The 21,559-nt window shown below is 41.0% G+C and overlaps 1 protein-coding gene across 1 annotated transcript in view; it reads right to left on the bottom strand.

The window, feature by feature from the left end:
• dmrt1 (doublesex and mab-3 related transcription factor 1) overlaps window positions 1-21,559 on the bottom strand; it is a 132,588-nt gene that overhangs the window by 77,530 nt on the left and 33,499 nt on the right. Inside the window, exon 3 of the mRNA XM_059971162.1 lies at window positions 10,764-10,904. Within this exon, the coding sequence (XP_059827145.1) occupies window positions 10,764-10,904 (141 nt within the window). The remainder of the gene's footprint in view (window positions 1-10,763; window positions 10,905-21,559) is intronic.

Raw genomic sequence — 21,559 nt, 5'->3', positions numbered from 1 at the left:
GGACCTCCAGAAAGCGTCCACAGGAGGGGTGATTGATAAGTTCTGGCCTAAGGTAGAAGAGATGAGTTATTAACTTCAAACTTTCTGCATTATCACTCAAAGAGTTGAACTGCACATGCATGTAACGAGAGCGTCTTGGACCTCCAAATGGTCCACAGCAGGGGTGATTGATAAGTTTGTGGCCTAAGGTAGGAGATGAGTTCTCGTTACATGCACATGCAGTTCAACTCTGAGTGAAAATGCATAAAGTCTGAAGTTAATAACACGTCTAGGCCGCGAACTTATCAATCACCGCATGCTGTGGACCACTTCTGGAGATCCAAGACGCCAATTTCTACAAAGAAGGGATCCGTATGCTTCACGACCGCTGGACTAAGTGTGTAAATGTAGGAAAAATAAATGTGCTAGGGCCATGAACTTATCAATCACCCCTCGTATTTTCAGAAAGAGAAATAAGCACTTTTAATGAGTGCAGAGTAAGAAGTAGGGAGAAAAATGTAAGGGAGAAAGTGTAAAAATTAGAAATCAAAAGAAATAGTAAGAAAACAAATATCTTAAGAGAATCAATGGGCAAGTTTTGTCAAGGCCACAGCTAGATAGGCAAAGCAACAGCACAACAGCTTATATGAATAAATAAAATAGAAATTGTCCTTAAACAGAAATCTCTTTACAAAGCATACCATTGTGGGACAGAAACATTTCCAAATCCCTGATCTTTATTCAGTCAGATGATCTCACCCATGGTCCCTGCAAGCCATTTTCAAATTCCTAAGGTAGGAAGATGAAAAACCAGAGCTTCAAGTAATTTTATTAATGATTTTAATCAGATTTATTTTTGATTGACTCTTTCCGATGCTGAATGCAGAATTTTGCTTTCACCTTACTGCCATCTGCACATCAAGAATTCGAGGAATGAACATGAAACATATTTTCAATGCTTGGAAAAATAGTCATTTTGGTCATTCTCAGAGAACCAGATTAAATGTATTTCTAAAAAGCCTCAGATTCAAATTCTCTCATTATTCAAAAACTGAGCTTTAACACCTCATAAATTGATCAACCATATCGGATCAGAATAGGAGAGATGATGAAGTACCTTCTTAATTGAAAGATAATAATTTCCACTATATTCAAGGTGAACAAATTTTTTATTTAATTTAGTGAATAACTGAACGTGATGCTTTGTCTAATGGCAAAAAAGTAAGAAATTTCATTTAAATCCACAGTTTTCTGCTTTTGGTTATTTGGTTTCTAGGGTTACACTGATCAAATTAATGCAAACGGACATTAATAAACTTTACTGTACTAAGCCAGTACATTTAAAAATATTACGTACTTTACTGTGCAAAAGTCTTAAGCTCATGTAAAAGATTTCTGTAGAGAAAAGATGCTTTCAAAAATAAAGTTTCTAAATATAAAAAAAAATTACTATAGAGTAGTAAAACAGTAAAAAACTGAATCAATTTAATACTTGGTGCAGTCTGGCGCAATGTCCATGCTGGCATCAGTGCTGCCCTCCAGTGTTTGTTCGGCAGAAGACAAGCTGTATTGTGTTTGACTGCAGACTGCTACAACACTCATGGAACTCGGGAACTTGAACTACGTTTTTTTTTCCTGTGTGACTGTACTTTACTGCTATCTTGTATGTGCTGTATGTGCCGTGTGCTCTGTGTAACTGGTGGTACTGCGTTTTGCACCTTGATTTCATTTGGCAGCATTCATTTATGGTAGAATGACAATTAAACTTAAAAGCACAATGGAGTGAATAGCCTCACTGGGCTGCGTCTTTGCAGCACGTTTCAATTGTTAGTACCTTTTGTATATTACTACTAAGCATTTCATTATTGAGAGCAAAATCATTAATTAAGAGTTGCAAATGGGGAAGCTCGCTAGTAAATTAGATGAAACTAGTCATAAGTGACCTTACATATTTTCACTCCAATGCTTCCAACATTAGGCACGTGAGGGTTTAAGAAAGGCCTGTCTAACTATGAAACCCTCAGCAAATGCCATTAATGCAGCCCCGTGCTCAGTAGAAAACTAAACTACCATTGAATAGTGAGGTATCCGAGATAACAAAGGGGATTTTTTTTTAAGAAACATCAGAATACCACAGTGAAGTGCAAAAGAATCACGGAAGCATCACTTTCAATCTGCTATGGAAGTGCGTTCATTAAAGTAGGTAGCACCGCACAACTTGCAGGGTTGTTCAGTATGCTGAACCTCAGTCCTACATTGATTCATTGGTCCTTGGGCTAGTTCACCAGAAGGCCTGGTAGCTAATGCAATCTTATCTGGCATTCCAGTAGCCAATTGGTGCAGCTAGCTTGCGCCGCTTTACACTGACAGGTATATGTACTCCAATCACATCACCGTCACTGGGCACACCCTCAGCAGCTCCAGCCATTTGCAAAGAAACGGATCTCAGGACTACTGTGAAGATACTGGCATGAGGCAGTGTAATATTGTTTTCCCCTTCCACTCCAGAATTTTAAAGTCAGCAAGCCAGTCTATTGAGTTTGTCATGAGCCAATTTATTGAGCATGTCTTAGAGCGTGTGACGGATGGTGTGTATGACTCAAAGTCCTGTAAGGTGCAGGCTTTGTTTCTGGTACAGACAGGTGATGTTTGAGCAATACCTGTAGGAAGAAACAATAAAAGAGGATAGAGTGTTAGACTGCAGGTACACCTTCAAATGTAACACAGCTCATCATGATCAAGCTTTTGAATAACATAAGGATATAATACAATTTAAGAGAAAATATGAGTCAGCAACCCATCCAAATTAGTTTTCCTAGAGTGGCAATAATTTTTCACAATTCAATCAATACGACACACGTATAAATGACAATAAACTTGATGACTTCAGACAGGATGAAGAGATCATTACTCCCCAACGCCATTCGGCTCTACAATTCAACCACCAGGGGCAAGACATGTTAAAGTGCCGGGGTTAGGACTGAGCTTAAGTTACCACTCAATGCACTTTAGTAAACTATTTAAGAACTTTTTAAAAGCTATTTATTAATGCTTTTTGGGAGGGTGATTTTAGATGCATATCATATTTATACTGAGTTAAATACTGTATGTAATTAGTTTTGCTACAATAAGTGTATGGGACACTGGAAAAATGTTGAATTTCCCCTTGGGGATGAATAAAGTATCTATCTATCTATCTACTTGAGAAACTTCACAAACTTTCAAGTAGAAATGCACAAGGAGGAGCCAAAACTGAAAGGAAGATTCCTAATAATATGGATTAATAAAATAAATAAATAAGAAATCAGAATATTTGAAATGATCTACCTCTTTCAGTTAGTGACCAATTTGCTTACTTACTTATTTGATTGATTGATTGAGATACGACGCACAACTGACCCTTCCGGCCCCCCAAACCCAGCAACCCACCTATTTTAATGTCAGCCTAATTGCTGGAGAATTTACAATGACTAGTTAACCTACTAGCTGGTACATCTTTGGACTGCGGGAGGAAATCTATGTGCACTCGGGAAGAGCATAACAAACTTTCTTAAAGAGAATGCCAGAATTGCACTCCGAACTCTGACACCCCGGGGTGTAATACTGTTGTACAGTGACCATTTCTAGAATTCAATTTTTATTCCATCTGTCCACTTTACCTTATCTGTCCCTTTACTTAATCCCTGCAACCTTTTTCCATACATTTAATGTTTTATTTAAATTCAGCATTTCATTATTTAATTTCATTGGCATCAAATTCATTGATGCTAGAGTGACAGCAACTGCATTGTTTTTGTTAACCAATCATATTAAAAATTGTAGAAGTATTTTCCTTATTATTAAAACAATGACAATTACTTATTTAAAGACTAATGGCTTTTCTGCCAAAACATCACAATGCATAAAAAAGAGAAAACATGCAACTAATAAAATGATTTAATGTTTTTCTTAAAATCCAGATCATGTTACTGGTTAGAGTCAAATGCTAGAAATGAGCAGTGAAACTGTACAGATTTGTTGAAGTTTGTTTGAAAAGGAATTTATAGACTCAAAAATAATCTTCACTGCTGTAAACAGATGTTGACAATCTGTATATCCTAGTGGGCAAGCAAGAAATGGCATAATTATTGACTGACTATTCTGCTTTACTCTCTCAAGCGAAAACAAGATTCCAAAGAGAAGTACTTAAGCATTTGTAAACAACAGACAACGTTAGGACTGAGGACTCCTGGAAAAGAACTACAGACCACTGAAGAACAGATACAGGTGATGAAAGAGAAATGGCTATCCACATCTTCAATCAGAATTTTAACAAATGCCAAGTCTCCAATTGTCTCAAAGGCCACAAATCAATCAAATTTTCTTTCATGATTATGACCTTCATTATTCACTTTAGTTGTGCTAGACAATGGTCTTCTGTTCTCCTATCTGCATCTCTATTTCCTTTCCCTTTCTTCAGCAACATGGGCAAACTCAGACAATTAGAAAATGATGATGAGCCAGAAGAAGCTGGCGCCAGCGAACAACGCTACCACAGGTGACATACTCCATATTGTCCACAAAACTGTTGCTTTGACTTTTACGGCTTTTTCTTTTTAAATGTGGTTCTGGTCTATTGGAGCCTGTGACCTACAGTTTGATGGTGAGCAATCTTGTGCTTTGCTGTCTCCAAGAAGGAACTGGGAGAGGAGTGGCCTTAAGGCCAAGAAGGTTAGAGACAGGGCATGAGCCCATGATCGACTCCATTTCTCAGTAATCTTACCGATTAAAGTGTTGAGGGAGACTGAAAACATCGAGGTAGATGCTGAGGGTGAGCAAGTTCAACATCATCTACTCACCTCTCACTCGCTGCTGCTGGAGGAGGGTGTCTGCACGTGACAGTCAGTCTCTCTCTCTCTCTCTCTCCCCCTCGCTGCTCCAGGGGGAAGACCCCTGAGTTCGAATAATCTGTCAGAGAATGGTCCCAGAGCAAGGGCGAATCAACACCGTTTGTGCTTTGGACTGTAGTTCACATTATGATGTGGTTTCTAGTTTATGGTCACTCCTTTCTCTACTGTGTTCTTGGGCAAATTTGAATTGGGGCTGCCTGCACATAGAAAATAGGTGCAGGAGTAGGCCATTCGGCCCTTCGAGCCTGCACCACCATTCAGGATGATCATGGCTGATCATCCAACTCAGAACCCTGTACCTGCTTTCTCTCCATACCCTCTGATCTCTTTAGCCACATGGGCCATATCTAACTCCCTCTTAAATATAGCCAATGAACCAGCCTCAACTGTTTCCTGTGGCAGAGAATTCCACAGATTCACCACTCTCTGTGTGAAGAAGTTTTTCCTCATCTTGGTCCTAAAAGGCTTCCCCTTTATTCTTAAACTGTGACCCCTCGTTCTGGACTTCCCCAACATCGGACACAATCTTCCTGCATCTAGCCTGTCCAATCCCTTTAGAATTTTATGCGTTTCAATAAGATCCCCCCTCAATCTTCTAATTTCCACTGAGTATAAGCATAGTCGATCCAGTCTTTCTTCATATGAAAGTCCTGCCATCCCAGGAATCAATCTGGTGAACCTTCTCTGTACTCCCTCTATGGCAAGAATGTCTTTCCTCAGATTAGGGGACCAAAACTGCACACAATGCTCTAGGTGCGGTCTCACCAAGTGAAAACTGAGTTGAACTGAATATGGACTCTTCGATTTTGTGTTTAATATTCTGTGTTTTCACTCATTCTTTCTTGTTGCTGTTTGCATGATATGTGTGTGTGTGTGTGTGTGTGTGTGTGTGTGTGTGTGTGTGTGTGTGTGTGTGTGTGTGTGTGTGTGTGTGTGTGTGCGTGCGCGCGCAGGGGAAGGGTTGATGTTTTTTATTTGAACCAGTTCCATGGTTTTCCTTCTTAGTTTTCTTTGTTTCCTGGCTGTCTGTGGAGATGAACCCCAGGGTTAGATACTGTGTACCTACTTTGATAATCAATGGACTTTGAATCCTTTGAATACAGAGAAATATACACCTAGCTAAAGCTGAATGATTAGATACATTCATAGGAGATTATAAATTAAAACAAAAATAGGGACCTGTTCTGAAGATTAATGTCTCACCTAGAGTACTTGGTTGGAATACATGCATCTCAGTACTGCATTGGAGCATCTTATAGACCACACAAGCAGCTGCCAACAATGCTGCTGGCTATCCTGTACATTGTAACTGTGAAGTGCAACAATAAGTCTGTAAGAAAATCTGTCTTGTCACCTTCCAGCAAGAATTGTTATACAGCACACAAGAGAAAAGCTCAGTAGGGGATTGTAGCTTGTAAAGATAATGGAAATGCACCGCTTTAATCTAATTCACAGCAGCTAATAAGCATGCACTATGGTGCTCCAGTTCTGCCTGAGATGTAGCATCTACACGGTATATGCCCAGTAACTTGAAGCGTGAAAGCACGCACAGTAGTTATAATAGTCGGTATATGTAGTATCTTGTCAATTGCTCCAGATGGAGAAAAAGTACAGGTTTTTACAAGTTAAGTGAAAGCAATTGCAGCCTACAAAATTTTGAACAACTGGGCATGGGATAGTGTGGAGTCACCTTACTTCTTCAAGTCCACAGCAGAATTTAGTATAATTACATGACTGGGTACCAGATCTAAATTCTAAGGTAAAATAGATACATAAGTAGTCATGTGCAAACACTAACAAGTGCCACATCAGTCTGTTCACTGTTCTGCATTCTTCTGTGAACATAACTCTCAGTCCCTCTGGGCAATGTGGGCTGACTTTAACATTCCATATATCTAAAAAGAGAGGCCCCATGAGCCACCTCGGCACTAAGAGTTCAGACGACGACGATATCTAAAAAGGAAGGTTAATTTAACTCCATAACATTGGAAGTTATTGACTGACATTGCTACTTACCAACTTTGAAGTCGAATTAGGGTAAATAGGAAGGAAAATTACTCAGATGAATACTCTCATGACCAACTCCTACCTCTTATCCTTTTCCTACTATGCATCAAAATATAGCTCCATTCATTATCCAGACCACACCAAAGGAATAATTAACTAGAAAATCAAATGATGTCAGGAACAACTATACAAGAAATTTAGGCCAGTTTTGAAGCTTCAGCAATATTTCCACTTGAGGTTTATACCAGATGAATGGTCCTTATTTGCTTAAAAATCAGGCATCCCACAGAATTCAAGAGGGATAAGGCATGTCAAACAGCATTCGTGTCAAAGCCTTCGTTACTGGGAGAGCCTTAAAAGGTGGGCTTGAAAGGCCAAGAAGCAAATGCATGATTTAACGGTGGACGATTCTGGTCACCGGAGGTAAAACTGACAAGCCAAGGAAGTGTCATGTCCACTTTCCAATGGGCAGACAGTTCCAACACCCTTTACCCTCTATAAGCACCAAGACCCACACCGGAGTGTTCCAACTCTTCCATCTCAGTTACAAAATACGAAGTTCCATCTTGGGAATTGGTTTCAAAAGATGGAAATTGGAAAGAGGCTGTCAAGGACATAGGAATTGTAAATGAGGCAATAAACTGTTAATCTAGGCCGTGATGGCAAGAGTAGACCACAGCCAATCAGCATCTTGATCAAGAAGCTCTATCGTTTGTGCTGACACGTCATAGTGATGTTTGTGCAGACAATGACCTTAGAATGGCTTTCTATGGGTGGTGTACGGAGCTGATATGTGCTTTGTGAGATTTTCATTTCCACCCAGCAAACTCCTGCCAACAAACAACTTTCCAATCATTCAACAGCCAATTGTGAATGTTTACTGAAGGCAGTTCCTGCCCTTTGCTGAAAGTAAACTTCTGATGGGTTCTCCTGATTTGACTCTCAGTGCCAAATCATGGCAAAAGCCCCTCATAACTGCAAGAAATCTCTAGTAGGATCAAAATGCTCTCCCAAATAACCACACTTAATGAAAGCACTGAAATTAACTGCTTGCAATTCATCCGTGATCACAAAAAAAGTTATACACAAACTCAAGGACACAAACTAAGGTGTAAGGTGCACTTACGGAAGAGGAATTTTAAGAACAGTGAGAGCATGAGTTAGGTGCTTTGCATTTTAGGAGTACACTTGGCTCTAGTTTTCGTGATTAACTTAACCAAAGAATAAGTAATTCAGACTTACTTGACATCTGCAACTCCAGGGTAATGATTTTGACTCCAGGTATCATTTCCTTCTGGTCAAGTCAGACTTAATGACACAATCGGGTCTTCTTCCTTTGAGCTCTCTGGAGTTTTCATGTCATTCCAGTTCAGTATGACAAAGCTTGAGCAATGTATTTATAGTACCTTTATTTTAATGTTACCAAATTGTACACATCCTATTGAGAGTGGTACCAGTGACCATTCTGGAAACTTTGACAGATGCATAATTTGAACTGTGTTGTGTAAGTGTGATATTTCTTTAATAGCTGTTTTAACAAAGGCATTTCCTAAGACATAAAATGTTCATGAAACGAGTAACACAATTAATTTTACATTTTACAGCATTTGAATACAAGACATTTTCCAGATGCACTGTCTGTTATTTTTTTCAGTAAGCCACCCGTTATGTCTGAGATCCTGCCAGAAATTTCATCCATAATGTATACAGGCCCTGCTGTTCCCTATAAAATGTACTGGATTTATGTTCCTGCTGTGTATATTTCACAGACTTCGATAAAGTTCTTGCTATCAATGCAAGAATGCCATTATCCTGTCAGCTAATACAACGAGCCACCATGTGAAAGTCATGTACAGGACATAACAGCTACAAGAAAATGGTGATTGAGCAGATCTTGTCAGAAGATAAAACGACAAGAAATGTAAAATTAGTACATGCAGCTAAAGAACGAAGACAAAAAAAAATTAAAAACTGAAGATATTAAACCAGAAAGCAGTTCAGGGAGAAGAAGCTACAATGCAGATAAATAAAAGTGAATAAAAATGTACTTACCTTGTCATCGTTTTCATTTCTCTGAAAATTAAAACACACCAATATAAATACTAACTTTCCACTAGATATTCAGTACAATAACTGATTAGCTCATCCAGTTGTTGACAGATACCAAAGTGAGTGACAATTTACTTATTTAGCAATATAGCGCGGAGTAGGCCCCTCCAACATTTTGAGCTACAAAACTCCTGACAACCCTAACTTAATTGCGGGACAAATTACGGAGACCAATTAACCTACTCAGTATGTTTTTGGACTGTGGGAGGAAACCACAGCACCTGGGGAAACCCATGCACTCCATAGGGAGGACACAGAGAGACTCCTCACAGTCGGTGCTGGAGTTGAATTCCGGCACCCCAGGCTGGAACAGTGTCCCCCTTTACAGCTACGCTATCGTGCCATTCTGTTACAATATGGACAGATGGTTAGCTGGCATGGAGCTTGGCCAGCTGGTTTGGTGATGGAAAACACTCTTGGTGACAGGAAGAGCTGTAAGGGTATTACCTTTTCCCATAAGCTATCCTTGCCAATAACCCACCCCTTCAGCCCCACTCCTTTGGACTGCCAAGCTTCAAGGAGTCTGCACAATCCAGTTGCCAGCATTAAAACAGATTAAACGAATGGCCTCACAACTCATTTTAATATTTAAAAAGCCACCACAGTTGTGGACCCCTTCACAGTCCTTTCACCTACCTGACTTCCTCGAAGCCTGATAGCAATTCGGCTGGAGGTGGCCTTCAGCCTTTGAAGGCATTCACTTTCCAACTCACTCCAACACATTTAAGAGTTAAGTCATCATTTTTTTTTTATTGAGTGTTTTTTTTCCAAACTCCGAGGCAAAAGAAAAGTAATTTCCTTCCCTTTACTATACTGACTGAAGACGCTCAGAACAGGTGTCCTGCAAACCGTACAACACATGGAAAGTGGGATGAGCAAGGTGGGAATCATGAATGCATTACAGGGTAAAAAAAAAGAACTGAAAGGAAAGGAAACAGGAAGATATCCACGGGATAGCTGCATTAATAAATATATTAGTTGACTGAAGAGAATTCACTGAGATTAATTCAACGTGAGTTCTTAAAAATGCATCTTTTAAAGGGTTTAGAATGGATTTTTCCAAGTTTACATGAACTTTCTAATCTTCTACCCACCTAGAATGTGAGCCCTTAACACGGGTGTATCATTCTGCCACCCCTCCACCTGCACTGTAAAACTAGGAACAGTACAGACCAACAGCTGCTGGGCCTCAGACTCTCTGCGTATCGCTAAAGCGGGCTCAAGGCCCTGGTGGTCAGAAGTTCAAACATTCATTTCTTGCCTTAGAAATCTTCCTGGGTTCATTGTCAAGCCTGGCACTGGCCCATCATTGGTGCTTAGAACTGCTTTTTGGGCACATTTTTGAAATGAATGAAAGAGTTCAGAAAAGCCTCCAGTTTCCTCAAACACACTGAATGATAGACTAATGCCTGTTGAAGACCTGGACTCACAGAGTTGTAAAGGAATAAGAGAAGCCCACAATCTTACAGGCTCCATCCCCATTCCTGTTGCTCTTCCAACTGGCAATGGACATTCCTTAGGGAAAGGATCAGGAAAAATACCTCAGGTTTCTATAGGTAAACCATCCAAAACATAATATAAAAAGTCACTAAGGACACAATTAATACAAAGCAGCAAAGTGACAATAGTAAAACTTCACAGTGTTGATTTTACCTGCCACTGGTTTCCTGTTTGGCCAGAAACTAATGATGCAGACAGTCCTCGAAGACTGTTTTTCACGGTTGTCCCTCCCAGCGTTGAACCTACATCAGATGCAGGCGAATCCCCTGCTACAGCCACCTGGTACTGGGGATAGTTGTAAAGATTGTTGTAGTAAGCTGGATAGAGGGATGGCTGATAAAAGTTGCTGTAGTAGGAAGAGTCCACTACGAGGTCAGGGGTGGCATCCAGGTGCCCTCTGCTGGTGATGGAAGGGATATCCTGGAGATGCAATCGCCCCTCTGAAAAAGAAAAAGAAAAAGAATGAAATGTTACAATTGTACATTTTCTCATTTTAACTAATAATGCAAAGTCACACGGTGCATACTCAGAACAAATTACACTTGGAACAATTTCTCACAAAATTTGGGCATAAGTGTTTTTATTTCGGAGGACCTGTCCTGGGCCCAGCATGTAAGTGCAATTACAATGAAAGCACAGCAGCGTCTTTACATGCTTAGGAGTTTGTGAAGATTCAGCATGATACCCAAAACTTTGACAAACTTCTATAGATGTGTAATGGAGGGTATATTGCCTGGCTGCAACACAGCCTGGTACGGAAGCACCAATGCCCTTCAACGGAAAATCCTTTAAAAAGTCATGGATACAGCCCAGTCCATCACGGGTAAAGACTTTGCACTGTTGAGCAGGTCTACATAGAGCGATGTCACAGGAAAGCAACATCCATCGTCAAGGACGAGAACCACCCAGGCCACACTCTCTTCTTACTGCTGCCATCAAAGGCACAGGAGCCTTAGGACTCACACAAGCAGGTTCAGGAACAGTTATTACCCCTCAACCATCAGGCTCTTGAACAAAAGGGGGCAACTTCACTTGTCCCATCACCGAAATGTTCCCACTTTCAAGAACACTTCCCCTCATGTTCTCCATGTTCATGGCTTATTTATTGAAATGAATTAACTTTATTTCTTACATCCTTCACATAAATGAGGAGTAAAAATCTTTACGTGATGCTTCCGTCTAAATGTGCAATGTGCAACTATAGTAATTTACAAAAAAAAAAGTATAACAGTCAATGTAACAGAAATACACTCAAATCAGCGTGAGTTAATAAGTCTGACGACCCAGTGAAAGAAGCAGTCTGGGAGCCTGTTGGTTGTGGCTTTTATACTTTATCATAATAATTTATCATTATTATATCTTTCTTTTGCATTTGTACAGTTTATTGTCTTCTGCACTTTGGCTGAACGACCAGATTGGAGGCGCCCTTCATTGATGCTTTTATGGTTATTATTCTATTATGGATTTCTGAGTATACCCACAAGGAAATCAATCTCAGGGTTGTATTTGGTGACATATATGTACTTTGATAATAAATTTATTTTGAACTTAGAACTTTGAAATTAGAAAGTAATGAAGTTCAAAGCATTATCAAAGTATGTATAAATTACACACCCTTGAGATGCCTCTCCTTACAAGCAGCCACAAAACAAGAAACCCGAAAGAGCCCATTTAAAAAAGACTAGCATACACCCAATGGGGGGGGGGGGGAGGAGAGAGAGAGGAGAGAGGAGAGAGGGGAGAGGGGAGAGAGGGAGAGAGGGAGAGAGGGAGAGAGGGAGGGAGGGGGGGAGAGGGAGAGAGGGAGAGAGGGAGGGAGGGGGGGGGAGAGAGAGAGAGAGAGAGGGAGGGGGGGGGAGAGAGAGAGAGAGAGAGAGAGAGAGAGAGAGAGAGAGAGAGAGAGAGAACACAAATCGTGCAAACAACAAAAGGAAGAGACAGCATTCAGAATGGAAGTGGATCCATAGACACGAAGCCCAGAGCAACTGGAGCAAGGCCCACAGCCTCAGCGCCAGGGAGAGCGGAGTAAACACAAAGCAAACAGAACCAGCCCCACCCTGCCATCTCAGTCCTTCTGGCCCAGCATTTAAATTGTCCAAACATCGGGTCGTTCACTACACTAGGACCCGGCCCTGCTGCATCAATACGCTTTGGGCCTGGAACCTTACCACCCACCCATACCTGACCTTTCTAAATCGGCCCGGTGCTTAGATTGAGATGGCCTCACTCCCAGCTTAGGTGGACAGGCTCCGAAACAGAAGATGATTATAAAGAGCATCCACTTAATGACTAGAAATCTTGGATTATGATCACGTACAAGAATGTTTTGGTTGTGCATAGACTTACAGTATATTTTTAAGACCTTAAATTTCCCAAGGAGTTTCTCAGGAGTGTCATCAGATAAAATCTGATGTCAAGCCAGTAAGAAGAAAATACTATGGCAATAAGGTTTTGGTAAATTGGTCAAGTGGGTAAATTAGCTCAACATGCTACAGGAACTCAGCAGGTCAGGCAGCAAGTATGGAAGGAAATGAACAGTTGACATTTCAGGCTGGGACCCTTCACATTGACAGGAAAGAGCGTGGGCAGAAGTTTATAAAGGATTAAAGATATGCATTGATCCAGATTTCCATCATTTAGTCTTTTGTTTTAAAATTGGTAAATAAGTTTATTATTGTCACACGTATTGAGATAGAATGAAAAACTTTTGTTTTGCATGCCATCCATATACCGCAGATGATTTTATTACAACAGTGCACCGAGTCAGTGCGAGGGATATCAAAAACAGAACGTGCAGTTCAGGCAGACAATAAGGTGCAAAGCCATTACAAGACAGATTTTGAGGTCAAGATTGTTCGATAGCCTAATAATCGCAGGACAAAACCTGTCCTTGAGCCTGGTGGTGTGAGCTTTCAGGTTATTGGATTTTCTGTCCAATAGGCAGGGGCAGAGTATCCAGGGTGGCTGAGGTCTTTGATTATGCCGGCAGCTCTACTGAGGCAGAGAGAGATGCAAGCAAAGTGAGGCGCATTTCATGGTGTGCTCATATGCATCCACTGCTCTCAGCACTTTTTTGCTTTTCGGACAAATAATTGTCCTTCATCTGGATACAAAGCTTTCTATGGTGCATCAATAAAAATTGGTGAGGTTAATGGGAATACATCAGATTTCTTTAGCCACCTGAGGAAGTCGAGACACTGGCGAGATTTCTTGGCTGTGACATCGATGAGGGTTGGACTGGAACAAGTGATGTTCACTCTTCAAACTCCTTAAACTGTTGATGTAAATAGGAGTGAGTCCATCACCACCCTTCCTGAACTCAGTGACAATCTCTTCTGTTTTGCTGGCACTGAGGGAAAAGCTGTTGTCACAACACCATGCCACTTGGCTCTCTATCTCCTTCCTGTACTTTGACTCATTGTTATTTGAGATTTGGTCCATTTGTGGTGTTACCATCTGTAAATTTCTTGAAAGACTTAGCAAACATATTTTGAATAGTGATGCAAAAAAATGGAGATAGAAAGAATAAAGTATAATGAGGAAATTCTGGAGGCAACATCCGAGATAACATGGCTGTCAAATATTGAGACAGGTCATACTAAAAATTTATTTTTGCTGAGGGTGCTGGAACTCTGGAATTTTGTATCCCTTCAGGTGGTGGAAACTGGATCATTAGGAGTACTTAAAGGGGAGGTGGATATTTGGAGATCAAGGATTAGAGGGCTATGGAGAAATGGCACAGGATCTAAGAGCAGCATAGATCAGTTAAGCACATTTTAAATGATGGGGCTGGCCTGAGGAGCCTGACGGCCTACTGCTACTCCTACTGTCTTGCGTAGTAGATATGAAAATTAGAGACCCACACGAGGCACAACTTGGAGGAATACAGATCAGCGATTTCAGCTCAGGAAGACTGCAAAGAAAAGGAGGAGGAAGCCATGTAGCAACTTAAGAACTAGGAGGAATAATTTTAAAAACCAAGCTGCTCTTCGCTAGCCAAATCGAACAATGTTCAGATAAAGGGCCAAAGGGATTTTTGTATTCAAGTGTATGGAGAATGGAAGGTGCGAAAACAGCTGTAGAACACTGGATAGGGCAGTTCTCAAGGTAACCAAAGCATGGATGAAGGTTTGAACTACAGGTAAGCTGAGATAGTTGAGAGCAGGAAATGAGTGAGGTCACATTTGCAGTGAGTTGGGGATGGGAATATACCTTCTCAATGATAGAACCAACAGAGCTTGAAGCTCAACTCAGTGTTTCCCAAGATTATGAACATCTAGATTTGGAGAACCTCCAATGGTAGGGATGGAAGTGCCAGGTATGAAACAGTGTTTATTACATGAATTGAAGGCAATGCCTTCAGACCACCTAATATTTAGTTGACTGAAAACTTCCAGCATTATCGGAAGAGAAATGCCATATCAATGTGAAATATAACAAATTAGATATAAATTAATGATGAAATTAGAGGACAGGGAAATCCAACATCCAAATGATGACAAGAAGGGCTGGAAGAGGTGAGGGTTAGTACCCATGGTGAATAATGTCTGACTCAACTCTCCATATCAACAACCAACTGCAATTACAATAACTCCCACTGAGGCTTAAATTTTGAGTTTTTCTGTTAATTTACCCCTTCACCACTAATTTTCCCCTCCTGCATTCAACCTTCTCCTGTTAACCCATTAGTCTATTATCTTCTCATTCTGATGCTTCCAGCTCTCTTCTCTTCAACCCTCTTCCGGTCCTTCTTGACTGGCAGTTTTTGGGGACCCACCAATTTGTTCCTTAAACCTTTCCTCCTTCCACCTCTCTTCCAACATTTATATCCTTCCATCTTTTGACAGGCTGTTAAACCTTGTCTATACTATGCTAAGGTGCATGAGGTGAAGCGAACTCATCCGTCTTTCTGTTGTGAGATTCAGATCCTGACTCCAAGCTCAAGATGGCAAGTAACCCAAGTTCAGAGGACTGCAGTTTCCAAATAAACATTGGTAGGTCCGTACAAATGCTATTATATGTTATAATGTTGAGATTTAAAGCTTTGGAGTCATACAGCACAGAAACAGACCACATAATCCACCATCGAGGAACCCTCTAACTGATTCTATTTACCAGCACTAACCTTCTGCACATCGGCATACCAGATTATCACAGGCAACACATCAGCGCAGAGAGTGGAACTGCTAACTCCTAGCGCCAAGTCACCAAGGTTCAATCCTGGTTTAGGAGGTGCTGTATAGTTAATATTTCAATAATATTTGAGTAATCTTGTATATCTATTGTTTGACTAAGCATTCATGTTCATTTAAATAATTCATTACGAATTATATCTATAAATAAGTGAACTGTATACGTCATCATGTTACCATTTGATACATGCCCACCTCGCTTAAAGTAAACTTGAAGTCAGACCCACATTTCGGACGCCCATGTCTTAGTTTAGTGTTACAGAACGTAACACGATGGTGTCTGTGTGAAGCTTGCCCATTCTCCGTGACCATGCGGGTTTCCTTCCAAACCCTAAAGATGTACTGATTAGTACATTAAATGGCCACTTGTAAATTGCCCCAAGTGTGGAGAAGAGTGCTGATAAGAACACCAAGAGAATTAAAAACAGGGAGATTAATATACGAGCATAAGTGTATAAATGGGTGACTAATTTATAAGTGTATAAGTGTACTAATGGGTGGTGTTGTCTTGGCAGGTTGAAGGCCCTGTTTCCATACTGCATCTTTCTCTAATGCTGTGACTCCAATTCCAGTGACGAACTTTCATACCAAAACAAACCAGGCCAACAGTTTCACATACAGGAGATTCAGATGCTAGAAATCCACTGCAACAACACACATTCATCCTTTTTCACAAGGAAACAGCTGAGGAGGGATGTGGCTCCTCCCCCCCCCCCCCCCCATTCTTTCCAGGTCTGATGAAGGGTCTTGGCCAGAAACGTCACTGTTGATTCATTTCCATAGGTGCTGCCTTACCAGCCGAGATCCTCCTGCATTTTGTGCGTTGCAACAGATTCATATTACATTATTCTGTAAACATTCTTGAAAGTGTTTAAATAAAATCCTCAGTTTTAGATACCTTCTTGACCCTGACAGCTACTTGCACTCGTAGTTTTAGACCCATGGGAACCTCCGCCTAACTGTTATCTGTTTAGTGAGAATAATCAATTTCAATTCACAGGGTATGGCTCCCACAAGCACAATAAAACAATCGTTTCTCATTTCTGACCCCAGCAAGCCACCTTCCTCAAAGGCTAATCCCATCCCTCTCCCAAAATGCCCCTGAAAATCTTCTACATTCATCTGTTTTCACAAAGAAAGGGCTGGGTGAGGGTGTATAGCTGCCAGTTTATCACACATTAACTGATTCACCTAGAGCTCAGAGTGTTATTATCATCCATACTCACAGTACATCACTGGCTACTCTCATCTCTGATGTTGCATGCTCCAATTGCCTTCAATGACCCAATTTCGGAAACAGTGTGAACGGACTGTGAAGTGCTTGACTTTAACGTGTGAAGTACTCTGAAAGCTCTTTAACTGCAGCACTTCAAATGTAAAATAAAGACAATTGCCAGCCTATGTGTACAATCTGGCTCAGGAAACCTCCAGCTAAAGAACAGCTACACCTGGGGTACGACAACTCCGAAAACTCTTCCCCAGGTCAGCTCCACTGCAACCTTAACCTGAAAGAACGAGTATGTCTGAAAGGAAGGAATTTCTCCCATCCCATCTCCCAAGGTAATACAGAAAGAGCACCAGTCAGCCAAAGATAAGCCCCTCCAGCTCAAAACACAAAATGTGCGCAGACCAAAATCCAGCAATCAACAGCCACTGCAGCAAGATGTCCAGGCCTCTGCTCACAGAAATAGGAATTTTATTAGAAATCAGGTTTACATCCACCTAGGAAGGCAATCTCCATCACCCAGACACATGCAGGTGTTTTAAGTGTCCCTCCCCGAATCTGTTCCACTATCCGATGACACCGCAATGATCTTGTTTGGCTCAAACCAAAGTCAAAGTAAATTTATTATCAAGATACATACAACCTTGAGATTCATCTTCCCACAGAGAGCCACAAAACACAGAAAACCAAGGAACTCATTCAAAGAAAAACATCATGGATAGAAAACTGGTTGGCAGACAGGAAAAAAAGAGTAGGGATTTACGGGTCCCTTTCAGAATGGCAGGCTGCGACTAGTGGGGTACCGCAAGGCTCGGTGCTGGGACCGCAGCTGTTTACAATATACGTTAATGATTTAGATGAAGGGATTAAAAGTAACATTAGCAAATTTGCTGATGACGCAAAGCTGCGTGGCAGTGTGAAATATGAGGAGGATGTTATGAGAATTCAGGGTGACTTGGACAGGTTGGATGAGTGGGCAGATGCAGTTTAATGTGGATAAATGTGAGGTTATCCACGTTGGTGGCAAGAACAGGAAGGCAGATTACTATCTGAATAGTGTCAAATTAGGAAAAGGGGAAGTACAACGAGATCGAGGTGTCCTTGTTCATCAGTCACTGAAAGTAAGCATGCAGCTACAGCAGGCAGTAAAGAAAGCTTATGGCACATTGGCCTTCATAACGAGGAATTGAGTATAGGAGTAAAGAGGTCCTTCTGCAGCTGTACAGGGCCCTGGTGAGACCCCACCTGGAGTATTGTGTGCAGTTCTGGTCTCCAAATTTGAGGAAGGAAATTCTTGCTATTGAGGGAGTGCAGCGTAGGTTCACGAGGTTAATTCCAGGGATGGCAGGACCATCATATGTTGGAAGATTGGAGCGACTGGGCTTGTATACACTGGAATTTAGAAGGATCAGAGGGGATCTGACTGAAACATATAAGATTATTAAGGGATTAGACACACTAGAGGCAGGAAACATGCTCCCAATGTCCAGAACCAGAGGCCACAGTTTAAGAATAAGGGGTAGGCCATTTAGAACGGAGTTCAGGAAAAACTTTTTCACCCAGAGAGTTGTGGATCTATGGAAGGCTCTGCCTCTGAAGGCAGTGGAGGCCAATTCTCTAGATGCCTTCAAGAAAGAGTTAGGTAGAGCTCTTAAAGATAGCGGAGTCAAGGGATATGGGGAGAAGGCAGGAACGGGGTTCTAATTGTGGATGATCAGCCATGATCACAATAAATGGTGGTGCTGGCACAAAGGGCTGAATGGCCTACTCCTGCACCTGTTGTCTATTATCAAATGCCCATCATGCAAAAAAACAAGAACAAATCAGGTAAATGGCAAAAAGTGAGTGAGAAATACAGAATATAAAACGTGAAATCACTAAGTCATTGTAACAGTGCAGAGATATTCAGTTCCAGCTCAGTTCAGTTCAACCTCATGCTGTGTTGCTCGTTGACTGCAGGCCACAGAGTCAGCCCACCCTGATCAAAACTGCACAGTATAGCAACAACATCCAGAAACATGTCATAATGTGAACTACAGAATCCAATCCACAAACCACGCTGATGAAACCTTGCCCAAAACCCAAGACTCCTTCTTCCTCCTCCGGCAGTGATGAGCGAGTGGGAGGCAGAGGCCAACTAAACTCAGGCACCGTCCTCTGGTGACAGCAAGCGAGAGCAGGAAAGAAATTGGTCACTCGCAGGCAGACGGCACTGAATACCCACTTGTCTTTTGCTCTTGTCCTCACTGATTTCAATCTTCCTTGATGCTTTAATCAGTGAGAAATGGAGTTGATCTTGGGCCTGTGCCCTGTCTCCAGGCTTCTTGGCCTCCAGGCAGCACACTCCCCTCGAAACCTCACCAAACTCCCTCGGAGACAGCAAAGTTCCAGATCGCTCAATCAGCCCGAAAATACACCATCAAAATGTAGATCACAAGCTCCAACAGTAGCTGAATCATTAGAAAGAAGAGGAAGTAAAAGATGTAGTTTTGCAAACTGTCTGAAAGACATCGAGTGTGGCATTGTTCACCGCCGCCATCTTCCCCATCTTATCCTTCTTCTGGATGAGCTGCCAACAATGGCTGACAAAACCCACCTGCCCACAGAAGATTCTACACCAGAGTTAGTTCACCTTCTGGGTCATGTAGACAGAGTAAATTTCAGCCACATGGACTATGCAATAAAATCTTTGAAGGCCTGGAGAAAAATTGAATAATCCTTAATTGAAAACATTTCCCAACTTTTACTGCTTCCCCATTCACTTCAAAAATACACTAGGATAGATCTGACATGGGAACATCAGCTTCAATGAGCACCGAGAGACATCAACTTCCTTCTCTCACTGCTGCCATTGGGTAGAAGGCCTCAGGACTCGCAACACCAGGTCAAAAACGGATACTACTCCTCAACCATCAGGCTCCTGAACAAAAGGGAATAGCTATACTTATTTAAGGACTCTGTTATATTGCTATTTCATGACTGTTATTTATTGCTATTTATTTGTATCTGCATTTGCACAGCTTGTTTACAGTTAACAGTTCCAGATGTTTACAGTTCAGTTACTGTTCTATAGATTTGCTAAGTATGCCCGCAGAAAAAGAATCTCAGGGTTGTATGTGGTGACACATACGTATTCCGATAATAAATTTTACTTTGAACTTTGAAATTTCCAGTGGGATAATAATATCTGGACCAAGGTGAAGAAAGGAGCAAATTTTCTATATCTTCACTTTCCAGACCATTCACAGAAATACAAGATTTTCAAGTGTATTAAACTTGAGCCCCACAACCCAAGCATGAAACACAGGATGGTTTCGCTCTCAAAACCTGTAAAGTCAGACAGAATATTCTTCACCCGCTTTCACAATCTGAGATGGAAGACCATTTTCCACATAGCAGAAGCATAGAGCGCATTAAAAAGGAAAAGCACAACATATCAAAGTGAACTGCTACAAAGGACCGTCAACATACAGGACAATCCTCAAGATGTCAACCACGTTTTGTACACATGTATGTGTATTTGAGGAAAATGTTAAATTAACTCAAAAATTCATTATTAATTGGGTTAGAAAATGTCACCCAACAATTACTGTAGGTGCTCCGTACCACCACATGAATGAAATCATTTCTCATGTAGGCACTTCCTACAAGTCAACAGACATCAGTATACAAAACGCAGATTTAATGGCTCCACCAATGGGACCCACTCCACTCCCAATGTTTAAAATAAAACACCTCAAAGTTTCAAAAACTGAAAAAACAGCATCTGCCTTACCGTGCCACAAGGTATTAAATGGGACCTGTGTAAAAGGTTTTTTGCTATAATCAAGGCAAATTGTTTTCCAGCAAAAATACTGGGGAAATGCCACATTTTTAAGGAGTTTTGTAAATTGAGTGTATATATTTTTGGTTCTATGAAACGTATGAACAAATACTACTATCAAAAACATTCCAAGAACCGAAACAAAAAAAGCATAATCATGAATAATCTCTAACTCTGCATGTAAATTCCTCATGAGATATTTGACCTGCTCTGTGTCCATTCCAATAAAAAGGACAGTAATTGTTTTACTGCCAATGTGATATATTAAAATTAAATCTGTATTTGTCACATTGTCTTGATTCTTTGTTAGCCAAAACCTGTCACTCCCTGTTCCATTCTATCACTGCCCTGATAGCATTGTTTGTTAGGTTTGTTCACGATTCCCCTGAAGTCTGCAAATAGCCTTGAATAAAGCTGGTGTCATGTCATCCCCTGAACACACAATCAGAACTGTAGGAACAATTTATTTCTCCCACAAAACGACAAGGGTGAAAGGACTACAGGAGAAGACCATCTTGGCACTCAGCTGGCCAAATTTGTCTCATACAGACGTGGATATACTTTCTTAGGTCAACCTTTCAGAAGTTTAGATATATGGTTAATTCGGGGATTACATCATAACATCAGGTTACTAGTAACGTGCTCCAGTTACCTCCACACAAAGACGTGTGATTGGTAAATTATTTGGCCATCATAAACTGTTTCTATTGTGCATTTGAGTGGTAGTATCTGGGAGAGTTGATGAGAATAAAAAATGGGAACTATCGAGTCATACAGCAGTGAAACAACTTTGACCCGTGTGCTTTGGGAGCTTAACAATCAAGGATAGACAATG

The sequence above is a fragment of the Hypanus sabinus genome, chromosome 5, assembly GCF_030144855.1.
Source record: "Hypanus sabinus isolate sHypSab1 chromosome 5, sHypSab1.hap1, whole genome shotgun sequence".
Lineage (NCBI taxonomy): Eukaryota > Metazoa > Chordata > Chondrichthyes > Myliobatiformes > Dasyatidae > Hypanus > Hypanus sabinus.
This window is presented reverse-complemented; position numbering and strand designations above follow the sequence as displayed.